The 14,118-nt window shown below is 51.9% G+C and overlaps 1 protein-coding gene across 1 annotated transcript; it reads right to left on the reverse strand.

Moving 5' to 3' along the window:
• Positions 1-2,227: 2,227 nt before the first annotated feature.
• LOC121836053 (uncharacterized protein K02A2.6-like) lies at positions 2,228-11,662 on the reverse strand. Its single transcript, XM_042290697.1, has 2 exons — positions 11,591-11,662; positions 2,228-6,495 (listed from the first exon to the last, which is right to left on the reverse strand). Exon 2 carries the CDS (start codon positions 6,438-6,440, stop codon positions 2,418-2,420), a length of 4,023 nt encoding a protein of 1,340 aa, XP_042146631.1. The 5' UTR covers positions 6,441-6,495; positions 11,591-11,662; the 3' UTR covers positions 2,228-2,417.
• Between the last annotated feature and the right edge of the window lie 2,456 nt (positions 11,663-14,118).

Below are 14,118 nucleotides of genomic sequence, written 5' to 3' on the forward strand. Positions count from 1 at the left end.
CAGAGTTTGTACGCCAGCCGGATGCTAGGTACAGCCCACTCGGCGGAGCAGACGACATCCGGGTGAGAGGGGGAGGGCATTTTTTCTCTCTATTACCTATTGTCCGAAATCCTAGCCCCCAGCGATAAAAATGTGAATAACCTCAAGCGCAGACTTTTGTGAAGAGATGGGCTAAGGTTTTTGCTCTTTACAGCACTCTTGGCAGTGGTGTTGTTCTTGGAGCTTCGTGACGATGCCTTCCCGACGTTCTTGCACTACGATACGTGCGAAGGTTTCTAAAAAAAAGCGAGTCACGCAAAAAGCGCAGCCCCCCCCCCCCCCCCCCCCCGCCCTCCCTGCCCCCTTCCCTTTTACTGTGTCATTGCGTGCAGCATAAACAAACATGGCGGCGCCCATGGAGCAGAGCAGACACTGGTCTATAGCTATCCCTGTGTTTTGTCTGGCCTTCACGCGTTGGTAATGCACTGCTACTTTAAAAAGCGGGGGAGTTGTGTGCTGTGAGGAAACTTTTAAAGTTGGCAGGCTGCAACTACGACATCTGTAGAACAGTGAGTCACCACGCCCGCATTACTGTAAATGAAGCCTGCTTCGTTTTCAAAAATGACAATGCAGCTTTATCTGTTTTATCTTAACAGCGCCCCCTCCCCCCTAATATTTCCGTGAGCGTCCGTACCGCCGAGCCCACCCTGCTTCGTCATTGTGTGTGTGTGTGTGGGGGGGGGGGGGGGTCATGCTATTGGAACTAAGGCCCTTAATTAACCCCCCCCCCGAAATAAAATCCTGGCTACGCCACTGCTTGTATCCGTTGGCCCGCTTGAGCCATGAGAAAAAGCTCGTCATATTCACCTCGAGATCGAACTGTGTTGCCACTATGTGGCCGGAATAGGTAACATGCGAAAGCGGGCATGGCCTCCGTACCCGAAGGGCTCTTGATGACCGGTAATTACAAATCTGCAAAGACATGTTGCAATATTTTGTTTAAAAAAAAAGTGCAACCAGGTCGTGGTCGCATTAATTAGCGCTGGGGCGTTTAAGGCCGACGACCAGACTCGAGATTCTGCAAGGCACAAGATCCTTCTCACCATAAGGGAGGAGGAAACAGACAACGGCGGGCAGTGTAAGAGGGGTGAGAGGATGAAGCGGGAGAAAAGTGGAAAGCGCGAACTGGTCGTCGGTCTCTAACGACTCGTGGTACACGAGCGACGCATCGCACAGTATCCGTACTCGGTCATATTAATGCCCAGGCACCATGAAGCACCCTAAAAATAACACGTGAACTTGTTTTCATCGCTGATGTGGCTGATATTGCCAATGAATGCTGAACTTTACGGCGTGTCCGATCCTTATGCGGAGGGCAAGTTCGTCTGCTTCTTGCGCAGGGGGTAGCGGTGACGTCAGAACGCCGAGTCCTGATTAGCTGATAGCGACCCCCTATCTGAGCGTCGTCTGCTCCTTTGCAACATCGTCTGCTCGCAACGTCGTCTGCGTCTGTCTTACCTTTCCTGCGACTTTCGGAAGTGCAGAGGCCATATTCACGAAATGATCTTACACCAAAAATGTGCGTATAACAAAACTTAAAAACAAATTCGTATTCACGAAACGAAATTTTCGTCAGTTTTGCACAAGTTACGACGAAATCCTCCGACAGCTACGAAGCCGTCTTACGCAACTCTTACGATCAAATCAGCGTGGCCGACAGCGTCGCGGTCGCGACGACCCACGGACGTTTATTTTTTTACGTGCGCTTCTCACGCGTCCCGACTTCAAGCAGCAAGAAAAAAGTAAAAAGTACTTGAAACAGACCACGACGAACAGGAACGCTGGATCCGCAAACACCAGGGAAAAGCTCCAACGGCCACGATCCCACCGAACTCGACCAAGCGAGCTTCGGCAGTTAGGCCTAGCAGGCACTCCGCGACTCGGCGACTGTCTGCCCACGACCGGCTGGCGTGCTGAATGGAATATGCCCGCGCGACCCTTGTGAACCCTTCCCGTATCATACTTTGATCGCTGACCTCAATTTTAGATTAAGAGGTCAATTTCTTTCTCTTGTTATCTCCTTGTTTCCCGAGGCAACGGTGACTCTCGCAGGTGAAAAAGCGGTGAATTTCCGACAGACGCAGGAAAGGTAAAGCAGCCATCGCTTTGACTAGCAGACGTAAAGCAGACGACGTTAACTGCGCCAACCCGCCGACGCTGTAGAGACCGGGACCAGACAGAGTCAGCTGGGCCGGATGGGCAAAGACCCACGGCAGTCTTTATTCACAGAATATATACAAACGCAACAGTGAGGCAGCGCCCTCTATGATAGTATGTTAGAATTAGTGTTAGTCGTGTTAAGAGCGACCCCTGACGATAACAAACAACACTACATCCCCCCTTCCAGAAGGATGCCCTTCTCTTAACTAGACCAACAATCACAAGTCCAGTCTCACAGGCGGAATAACCCGTCGCCCTGATCTTGTGCAGCGATGCTCGTGCTGCCTGAAGTCCCCTGATGTCGAACTTCCGTTCACCCATGGGTTTGCACTCGTCGCTGCCGATCGTCGCTGTTGCGGCTCAGCCGGCGTCTCTGAAGGCGGGGCTTGAAGACCAGCCAAAGCCTCCTCGGGAATCGGAGGATCAGCAACCGGCTCCCCAGGAACTGCAGAACCAGCCACAGGCTCCCCAGGAACTGGAGCCCCAGGAGCGTGAGCACCGTAAGGCACCAGGTGTCGCCGGTTTCGCTGTAGCATGCCCCGTTGAGTTTCCACGACATAGGAACGTGGACGCTGCGCACCGTTGAGCACCCGAGCAGAGCACTGAGCATCGGTTACCCAGACCTCCTCTCCAGGCGAGAGGTCTCGAAGCACCTGCACACCATGGCGACGGTTGAAGTCCACTGCCTGCTGCCGCCTCGCCGCACTGTCCCTCTCTTGGAAGGCACCCAGGGCCGGCACCTCAGGACGCAGCTTCTCCTTGGCCCTCGGCATCCGAGAACGCAGACGCCGCCCCATCAGCAGTTGCGCCGGGCTGAAACCTGAAACGCCTGGGGTGTCCCGGTATGACAACAGTGCCAAAAAGACATCGTCGCTCTTGCGGAAAAGGTCCTTAATGGTTCTCACAGCGCGTTCCACCTCCCCATTCGATTGGGGGTAGCCGGGGCTACTAGTGATATGCTGAAAACCATAGTCTCTTGCGAAACTTGCGAAGTCATGTGAAGAAAACTGTGGCCCGTTGTCGCTTCTTAGTACTTCCGGTATACCGAACCGAGCCATGGAACTCTTGACCGCTGCAATCACAGCCTGGCTTGACGTACTTCTTAATGTTACAACTTCTGGGTAACGAGAGTGGTAGTCCACAAGTAAAAGAAAATCCTGCCCGTCCAGATGAAACAAATCCGCTCCCACCTGTTTCCATGGCAGGTCCACCGGAGGCGTTGGCAGCAGGGGTTCCGCTCGTTGCGTCCTGGTAGATGCACAGCGGTCGCACGTTTGCACCATGGCCTCGATCTGCTGTCCAACATGTGGCCACCAAACCGAGTCTCGGGCCCGCGCCTTACACCTGTTCACCCCCTGGTGTCCTTCATGTATCAACTGTAAAACTTCGGGTTGCAGAGCTGCTGGGATCACTAGACGGCCACCCTTGAGAAGCAGACCCTCGCAGACGCTCAGCTCCCCACGGAAATTCCAGTACTTCATGACATGGCTGGGAAGCTTGTTCCTTTGAGGCCAGCCGTGGTTGCAGAACTTCTCCAGCGTTACGCACTCGCCGTCTGATGCTTGATGCCGACGGACATCTTCGGGGCTGACTGGAGAACCTTCCTGGATGGAATGGATGACGTTCTGCACGTAAAGCTCCACGGAGCTCGCTTCTACGGCTGATGTCAATGGGGCCCTGGACAGAGTGTCGGCCGTAGCCAACAGCTTTCCGGGAACATAAAAGATCCTGTACTGGTACCTCATGAGCTTGATCCTCAGGCGCTGGATCCTTGGAGGCAAAACGTCCACGTCCATTTCTCCCAGTAGGGCTGTCAAAGGCTGGTGGTCTGTCTCCACGGTGAATCGCAGACCTCTGACGTACTCGTCGAAGCGTTGTACGGCCCAAACAACCGCCAGGGCCTCTTTTTCGGTTTGACTATACCTCTGCTCGGTTGGCGTGAGTGCACGGGATGCGAAAGCCACGGCTCGGCGTTCACCCGTTGGCTGGTCCTGCATCAAAACTGCCCCAAGTCCAAACGAGCTGGAATCCGCAGATATGATGGTTGGGTGTTCTGGGTGGTAGTTGGCCATGCAGATGTCTGAAGATATCATGTCTTTCAGTCTCTGGAATGCCGCTTGCTGGCTTGGACCCCAGAGCCAAACACTCCGCTTGTTCAGTAGCTCGCGGATTGGTGCTGTAACGTCGGAGAGATGTGGCAGAAACCTCCCCACATGGTTGACCATGCCCAAGATCCGGCGCACGCCCCCGACGTCGACCGGCGGTTCCATACGCTGCACGGCTGCCACCTTCTGCGGATCTGGTGCAATTCCGTTTCCGCTCACGATCACGCCAAGGAAACCGACGCTTGTGACGCCAAACTTGCATTTGGCCTTGTTCAAAGTCAGCCCTGCCCTCGCCAGACGATCCAAGACTTCCGCCAGTCGGCGATCGTGTTCCGCGCTATCCCGGCCGAAGACGAGGACATCGTCTATCATGTTGACGACGCCATCTTGACCCTCGAGGATGTAACTCATCTGGCGCTGGAAAAACTCTGGCGCCGACGTAATCCCGAAGGGCAACCGGCGGAAACAGTAACGCCCGAACGGGGTTATAAACGTCGTGAGTTCCTGGCAGTCTTCGGCCAACTTCACTTGATGGAAACTGGATGTAGCGTCCAGCTTCGAAAAAACTCGAGCTTCACCAAGAAGTCCCAAGACCTGGTCTACCGTCGGAAGGATATGGCGCTCTCGAAGCACCACCTTGTTCAGCCTCGTGAGGTCGACGCAGATGCGGTAGGCGCCGGACGGCTTGGGCACGACGACCATTCCCGCGCACCACGGCGTAGGATTCGACACCCGCCGGATGACGCCCTGGGCTTCCATTTTGTCCAACTCCGTCTTCACAACGTCGCGCAAGGGGATAGGAACTCTTCTTGGAACGTGAAGCGAGAAAGGAATCGCATCGGGCTGAAGGCGGATGATGTACTCTTCTTTGAGCTCACCCAACCCTTGGAACAACCCCGTCGGCGAAGTATCGTTCCTTCCTTGCTGGACGGCTGCCACCGGCTCGACGAACTTGACCACGCCGAGCGCCTGGATACCCGGAAATCCCAGGAGCGGAACAACCTGGGACCGGACCACATAGAGCTTCTGCCTGGTCGTCTTGTTCTTCCATTCAAGCGTGGCGACGAACGCCCCGAGAACATCCAAAGGCTGGCCCGCTGGACCGGTCAGCTGTCCGTCCGGCGGCTCGAGCCGCGCCGGAATCCCAGAAAATGTGCTGGGGATGACCGTGACTTCGGCCCCGCTGTCGACCTTGAAACTTAGTGGCATCCCGTCGACTTTCACCTCGACGAACTTCGCCCGAGTGCTGCCGTCCGAACTGACGGCACCCAGCTCAACCGACGCGAGCCTCTTGCTGTGCCTCTCGAGCTTCGTTCCGGAGCGACATACCGCTGCGAAGTGGCCCTTCTTGTGGCATTTGCTGCAGAGTGCTCGGCTTGCAGGACACTCGGAACGCGGATGAAAGTCACGTCCGCAGAACCCGCACGGCGAAGAACCCGCATTCCCTACGGCAACGTTGCGCGCTGTTTTTGGTGGGCGGTTCCCCGTGACTCTCGCCGCGTCGATGCTTATCGCCTTCGCTTCGGCAGATGCCGCCGAGGCTCCGGTAGAATCGCGAATCCTCCGCTCCCTCTCGGCATCTTCAGCCTGACGTACTTGAATCAGGGCTTCTTCGAGTGTCAGTCTCGGATTGCGACAAAGCCTGTCTGACAACTTGACATCTCGAAGACCGACCACGAAGCGGTCCCGTATCAAACGCTCCTCCACTTCCCGCGAAGGATAGTTGCATTTTTTTACGAAGTTTCCCAAAACCGTGAAAAAAGAGTCGGCCGACTCACCGGCTTGTTGGACGCGGCGATGAAAGCGTGCACTCTCGTACAGTTCGTTGGCGGGATGGATAAAATAGCCGTCGAACTTTTCGGCGATGTGGTTGAATTCGCTGAAGTCCGCCTCTTCCACTTGCAGCGAGCTCAGGATGTCGCGTGCCTTGGGTCCCATGCAGTAAAGCAGTGTCCTCACACGAACTTCGTCACTGGCGGCGTAGAGGCCTGATGCGTAGCAGTAGTCTTCAAATTGCTGCCGCCACTGTCGCCATGCTCCGGGGTTACCGAAGTCAAACTGCGGCGGCGGGCGTAGGCTTGGCACGCCCACTGTTACGGGTCCCGCCCCGGACCCCGCCGGCTTGCCTGTAGCCATGGTCTCCGAACTTCGCCGCGGCCGCTGCCGTAGGAGGCAGCCTAGCGAACCACTCCTGACTAGACCTGTGCGCCGCCGCGCCGCGCCGCCGCCGCCGCCTGTTTTGTTCTCGCCGCCCTGCGCCGCCGCCGGGGTCCCCAGAGCCAGCACGCCGCCGCCGCCGCCGCACAATAAATCCGGCGCGCCGCCGGCGCCACCATCTTTTTTTTTTTTTTGGTGGGGGGGGGGGGGGGGGGGGGGGGTATCGGTGTTTTTTTTTTTTTCCTGCTTCTGTATGAGTTTTACTTACTATATTATGCATAAAATGAATAGATTTTTTGCCTTTCATTTTTACTCCTGTAAATATATCAATAAATGTAGAAGTTACATAAAAAACGGAGACACGGAACAATAAAAAAAAACGGACAAAACAACAAGTCTCAAACACCGTTCATTGTTTATTTGAACAACGAACGTTGTTACACATACCTCAAAACCCTCACCACCAAAAAAGAAACACCTACTCTTCACTAGGTCACCGAGAGCCGGACACATTAGACAGAACCCATATGATTCATGATTCAGATATATCTAAATGATTCACACCAATCAGTCACCCTGATGACCTCGCTTGAGGGCTGACCAGCCACATGCAATAACAGGAAACTCCAGCTCCAGCACAGCCCTTACAATTTTTAGAAAACAGACACAAAAAACGCCTCATGTCACTGTCCGGTGCCAAGGACGGTGTGCTTACATCAAAATACGCATGGTCTCCCTCAGAACTCTCCTACCATTGCTGATTGTTGGGCGAGTTGGTAATGTGCGTGAGAAAACATGATTGCGCTTTAAGGCTTAGACAGAGGAAGATACAGTCAACTGATTTAATCCAAGAGCCTCAGCGTAGATACACACTGCGTCACCGCACCACATCTCAACCAATCCGTGGCCCCGCCGCGGACCGCAAATACACTATCTCTTTTCCTGCAAAGTCGATTGAAACCACGCATGACTGCAGGTGCAAACCATTATTTGCTTCTTCCACTGTTCTCGCTAGGCACAAAGATAAGACTGTTAGAGAGATAACTGAGGCGGACGCCATCAATAGTTCCGGCACGTGTTGTGCATGTGTTTTTTTCTGGCACCCCTGAGGACCACCCGAAAAGGAGGTTAACCTTTCTAATTTGTGCTGAGCTTTGAAAACTAAATTTACACCGAACCTCTTTGCCACTGATATAAAATTATGAGAGATTCCAATTAAGGTAGTAAGGCACACACACAACATTCTTTACAACCGTTTTTTTCCACAGGAGCCGGATTGAACGTACGTTCCTTACACCTTCAGCACAACTGTAACAATCCCATCCTGGTGTAATTGTTAAAATGGTTGTGCACGAAAATTGAGCTTGGTAGAAGGTATTGTCTGTTTTTATCTAGAAATGCCTGACAGAAGTGGAGCAACAGTCCATTGTCACTCAAAAGCTCTGAGTAATTGATTGAAATATTGAATCCACATCATGGGAGAAGGTGAGATGTGACAACTGTAGACATCAAGGACTTATGTTACTTTATGGATAAGTCGGAGCTGTTAATAAGGGTCAGGAGGTGGTGTGATGATAATCTAGTGAAGTTGCAGTCTGCCACTGGGATTGATGTAGATAGTTTTATCAGCATTCTGGAGTTTCATTTAGAGTCCACTGCCGTAGACTTTGATGGTTCTCTTTTTATTCAAAAACAGGGTGTGCGTATCGGGTCGTGAATTGCTTCAGTGTTGTCCAAGATTTTTCTTCTTTTTTTTTTTTTTTTTAAACAAGACTTACGTACACGTTGACACGGTTGTGCGGTCCTTGTTGATTGGACTGCAGAACCCTGCCATCGCAGCAGTCGAATTAGGTACTTATAGACCTACTGTTGCACACGGAAAAGGGCCTGTGCTGGAGGTACGGCAAGGAATCAGCCAAGCCTCTGCTGGCAGCGTCTATGTTGGCAGCTGACAGCTGTCACTTGAAAATAGTTAAGAGTGGTGTAGGTGCGTCTGCGATGGATAACGCCTGTAAAGAATCCCGTACGTTTTGGGTTGGTGAGGCAGTTGAGTTGCAAAAGATGCGTCGTCTGGAAGCGGGCCATCACCACGATGTAATTGTTAGAGTTGTGCTCAAGGTGCTGAAGGTTTAATCCGGCTCCTGTGAAAAAACCGGTTGTGAGGAATGGTGTGTGTGTGCCTTACTGCCATGGAATCTCTCATAACTTTATATCAGTGGCAAATAGGTTCGGTGTAAATTTAGTTTTCGAAGCTCAGCACAAATTAGAAAGGTCAACCCCCCTTCTGACGGTATTCAGGGGCTCCAGAAAAAAACATAAGAAACCAAATGTAACTTTTCAGGCAGAGTGGTGTACGGGACTTTCTCATTTCGTCGAAACTCGTTTTGTGGAATTACGTATCGCAGACAACTTTTCATGGGCACACGTTTCACGGACACACGTTTTGTCGACACGATCGTTTCATCGACACTCGTTAAGCGAATTGAACGCTGTAGGGAGTCGACATCTCGTCACGCGTGTATCATTAGTAAGGGTTCTGATGGAGTTGCCTGTTATCGCATGTGGCTGGTCAGTCATCAAGCGGGGTCGTCTGGGTGGCAGGTTGGTGTGACCATGAATCATTTGGATCTGTCTGAGTGTCCGGCTTTCAGTGACGTATACACTCTAAAAAAAGGGTGTATTCTTACACCTTTTGTCTTCTATAAGACACCCCAACACTTCAAACGTCGATCTGACGGTACTAACTTTCACGAGAGGCTTGATAGCCGTGTGGTACAACTTATTAACATAGCTAATGTACGTGTTACTGACTACAAAAAAGATAATCGAGGTTTTCTTGGCCCTACTGCAAAACCTCATGAGGTTTTGCAGTAGGGCCAAGAAAACCTCGATTATCTAAAGTACGTATCAAAGACCACAGAAAGAAAGCAGCTTTCTTTCTGTGGTCTTTGATACGTACCTTAGCTATTTCAGAAGTTATATCGCTCCGTTATCAAGCCCCTTGTTAAATGTATGGCCGTCTGTGCGCTGTGCGTCAAACTAAAGTTTTGGGGTGCGTTATATGGGACAAAAGGGTGTATGGTGATACCCTTTTTTAAAAAGTTTTTTTTTTTGATGGTGAGGAGCGTTCCTTGTTCAAATAAGCTACATCCGTTTCTTCAAGAAAAAAGGAAGTTTCGAGCATTTATTTATTTATTTATTAAAGTACCCTCAGGGCCCGAAGGCATTACAAAGGGGGAGAGCACATACACGAAGCAAAGATGTTTGTATACGCGACGCAAAGGTTGTCGAAGAAAGAAGCAATGATTTTGGCGCTGGAACGTGTACGTCTTGATAACACAGATAGTGGAATCCAGCTACATATATCTTAATTCTCCACATAAAGGTGGAAATTAGTAGTGGTTCGCAAGGAGTCGGACTCTTTTTACTAGAGTTCTTGACGTGAAAACGGGTATAAAAGCTGTTTGAGACTTGTTGTCTAGTGCGTTATTTTTATCGTTTCGTGTCTCCCGTTAGTATGGAAGTTCTTCACCAGCTCGCCTGTGTTTTTAAAGTGCTATAACGGACTGAACGGTTTTGTAGACCGTAAAACGATTTAATGAAAACTTTGTGAAATAATTTGATAAGAGGGCTATATTCGCGTCCGTTTTCAGGCTTCTTTCAAACGTATTTTATTTTGATCCACACGCCTGGCTTGTTCGTGTCACGTCGTGTTTCTAGGGGTCCTTCTTTCTCGTTTCCACGCCGGGATCCAGCATCGGGGGTCGAAGTCGAGCTCCCATCCGGTCGAGTAGGGGAGGCTCTCCTTACGGGTCTTTTCCGCCAGCGTGTTTGCTTACACTCCCGAGCTCAAAATCCTTGCGCCCTCGCACATTTTGTTAATGTTGTCATGATCCTCTGTTATGCGTCTAGCCAGGAGGGCGGCGTCGGCATGATGCGCTTGTAATCGGAGGATCTGCTGCGGTGCAAGGCGAGTTGGTTGAAATCGACGTCAATCGCTGCAGGTTGTTCGTGAAAAAAAAAAAAAGAGCTATCGTGCGGCAGCTTGGCGGCAATCCGGTGTGCCTTGCGGGGTAAACCTGGAAATGGTGTACGTTTCATTGTTCACGTTGGTGATGACTTAAGTGTTCGTGGAAAAGCAGGCCAAGTTTCGAGGTAGGAAGGCCGTTCGTGTACCATACCCTGTCCCTGACGCTGTATGGAGCTGGTCGATATTTTGCATCGTAGGAACGCTTCATGCCGTGAAGGTAAGCGTGGTTCGCGTTTGCAGCGTCGCAGTTGGCGCGGACGTCACCGACCTCGTCGGGAAGCGGGGAAAATTCCATTGGTCGACGTGGGACAAAGTTGAACAGGAGTTCGAACGGTGATTTCTGGGGTCTGGCGTACGGCTGCTGATTTACTCGAAAGCTGGTTGCCTGGAGATAATCGCTCCAATGGTCGATGTCGCCGTTGGCGTTCTTTCGCGCAGACACGGAAGGATTTTTCCGTTGGCGCGTTCGACAAAGTTGTTAGCTTCGGGAGCGTAAGGTACTGTTAGGGATGCTCTGAATGTGCCTGTCGGCGAAGTACCGCGAAGCCGAACGAGAGGTTAGGACCCTGTCGTTGTCGGTGATGACGGCTTGCGGCGTACCGAAAGAGTACGAGTTCTGTAAATAGAAGGACGTGCTCGGTCGACTTGTTAGGCATGGGGCGTGCGACAAGCGCGTGGTGAGGCGGAACGCGGTGATAAAATGCCTGTTGCCGTCGGTCCTCGTCTTGCGGAGGATCTTGCGCCGCGGCTGCCAGCCGGCGACATATTCTCTTACAAACGAGAATAAACAAGACGCCGAAGTACCTGATTCTTCTAACGGACGCACTCTTCACAGCGCGGGCAATGTCCATACCTCTCCAGAAAAAAAAATAAAATAAAAAAGTGTGTTCCTTTTAATGGTATTTGCATCTTGCTTTCCAAATTCAAACGACTCCTTCCTCTTTCTCCCTCACACTCTAATTTACACCCCCTCCCCTCCCTCTTCCGCGCCGCGCCGCCGCCGATTTGTTGATCCCCGCGCCGTCAACACGCCGCCGCCGGAGGTACAAACACCGGCGCGCCGCCGCCGGCGATTTCTGACCGGCGCACAGGTCTACTCCTGACACCATGTAGAGACCGGGACCAGACAGAGTCAGCTGGGCCGGATGGGCAAAGACCCACGGCAGTCTTTATTCACAGAATATATACAAACGTAACAGTGAGGCAGCGCCCTCTATGATAGTATGTTAGAATTAGTGTTAGTCGTGTTAAGAGCGACCCCTGACGATAACAAACAACACTACAGACGCCACACGAAAGGAGGGGAAAAGTGTTTGGGAGGGAACTTGCGGACACTAACACGCTTAGTCTCGGTTCTTAGCAAACAAACCTCGGCGCCTCGGGACACCTCGCCAGTGAGTCCTTTCATTTCTCTCTTTGATGCGCGTCTGCTAGTTGTTCGACAAAAACAACCTACCGCTCGAGTTATTTCGTCTGCCCTCTCTGAAAGGCGAAGTCGACCTCGCTCGTAAAGACCTGCACTTCCGAAAGTCGCAGGAAAGGTAAGACAGACGCAAACGACGTTACGAAGGAGCAGACGACGCTCAATAGGGGGTCGCGATCAGCCAATCAGGGCCCGGCGTTCTGACGTCACCGCTACTTCCTTTCTCATGCGCAGAAGACGAAAATGAGCCCACTTGCGAGGCGTATTAAAGGGACACTTCAACAAAATTTCAAATATACCCGTCGTGTTCACAAATAGGCTATGATCCACAACATCCGTTATCTTGAGCCAGATGGCTGTATTCTTCGTTATAAACGGCCCACTCTGGCAAACGCTCGGAGAGCAGCCAGCGGAGAGCACGTCACATCCGCCGCTATCGTGACGTAGTTTGTCTCGGGAACTTACGTCCGGACGCAGCGGACGCTGCGAGCTATCCTAGCCAACCCCGCTTTGAGGACGTAGCCCGTGATACGCTTTCCGCGCGTCGCTGTGTCCTTTCTCCAAGGTCACGTGACATTCACACGGCCTTGGATAGGCCTCGATGGCTAGTAGCATCCGCTGACAGCAGGTGAAGCACAACAGTTATTGGGCCACCGCAACTATCCCCAAAGCTGTCTTTGTACGAATTTGGAGTAACGGGTTAATCTTCTATAATCTTGTAGAGGAACATTAGCGACTTTTGGGACACACAAAAGAGAGTCTCGGGGAGAGGGGAGTTCCTCTTTCAGCTCTTTTCTCGTCATGGCCGGAGGCGAGACAGTTACCGTCACTACCTGTCAAGGTTCCTAGACGGGCATTACAAACGACGCGTTAGCGACATCCACCAGGTGCTCTTTGCAAATCATTTAATTTGTTTTAAAATTCCTTTTCGTGTCTTTTTCAACACGAGATTAGTGTGTCTGATGTGATAGTGCTCCAATGAACACGAGTAAACCAAAGAAATAAGCGCAGAAATTTCGTTGTAGTATCCCTTTGAAGCGATACTACAACGAAATGTCGGCACTTATTTTTTGGTCTATATATGTTCAAAGGAACAGTATTACATCGGACACACCAATATCTTGTTAAAAAAGTCAGGAAAATGATTTTTAAAACGAATTGAACGATTAGCAAAGAGCACCTGGTCGATGTCGCTAACGCCTCGTAATACCCGTCAAGGAACTTTGAGAGGTAGTGACGGTAACTGTCTCGCCTCCGGCCACAACAAGAGAAGAGGGGAAGGAGGAACTCCCCTCTTCCCGATAACCCCTTTTGTATGACCCAGAAGTCGCTATTGTCCATCTACAAGATTATAGAAGATTAACCCGTCACTCAAAATTCGTACAAAAGCAGCCGCTTCGAATTCGGTGGCTGGAACGAGTAGGCCAACCTTTCGACGTCAGCCTCGCCGTAGCTTTGCTCCTCCCGGGACGAACTACGTCACGATTGCGTTGGATGTCACGTGGTCTCCGCTGGCTGTTCTCCGAGCGCTTGCCAAAGTGGGGCTTTTATAACAAAAATACAACCATCAGGCCCAAAATACGAACGCGCGATTGTCATTTACGGATATTGTGGATCATATTCAACCTATTTTCGAACACAACGGCGGAGCGCTAGGTTAGCGCTACGTGAGCGTAGAGTTCCTGTATATGCTACCTACGGTAGCAGAGTTGCGCATTCAGCCTCGGCGGGTGGCCGTAGCGCCGGCTTCCCCGCACGCCCTGGATGCTTTGCTCCTCACGTGACTAAATTTGGCGAATAGCGGCGCCGCGCGCGCCGCCGCGCATGGAAACCAGGAGAGGAGGTGAAGGAGGGCGAAAGCAGGGGAACATACGTCGGGGCGCGAGAAACGTCGGCGGAGCGACCGTAAAGGTGGCTTTCTTACACGGCCCAGGATGCTTTGCTCCTCATGTGATGGACCTCGGCGAATAGCGGCGTGGCGGCGAGGGGAAAACAAATGCGCAACTCTGCTCCCCCTTCGGGGGAGCATATACAGGAACTCTACGTGAGCGCTCCAAAGAGCGCTCATGCGGCGCACCTAGTTCTAATATAGCGCGCGATTAGCGCTTGTACGGCGGTTATTGCTGCGGATTAGCGCGTGCACTACGGTTTCGGTGGTTGGGTGTGCATCAACAGTACCATGGCGGACATGTGGGACCAGTGGC

This window comes from Ixodes scapularis, unplaced genomic scaffold, assembly GCF_016920785.2.
Source record: "Ixodes scapularis isolate PalLabHiFi unplaced genomic scaffold, ASM1692078v2 PGA_scaffold1__304_contigs__length_218370807, whole genome shotgun sequence".
NCBI lineage: Eukaryota > Metazoa > Arthropoda > Arachnida > Ixodida > Ixodidae > Ixodes > Ixodes scapularis.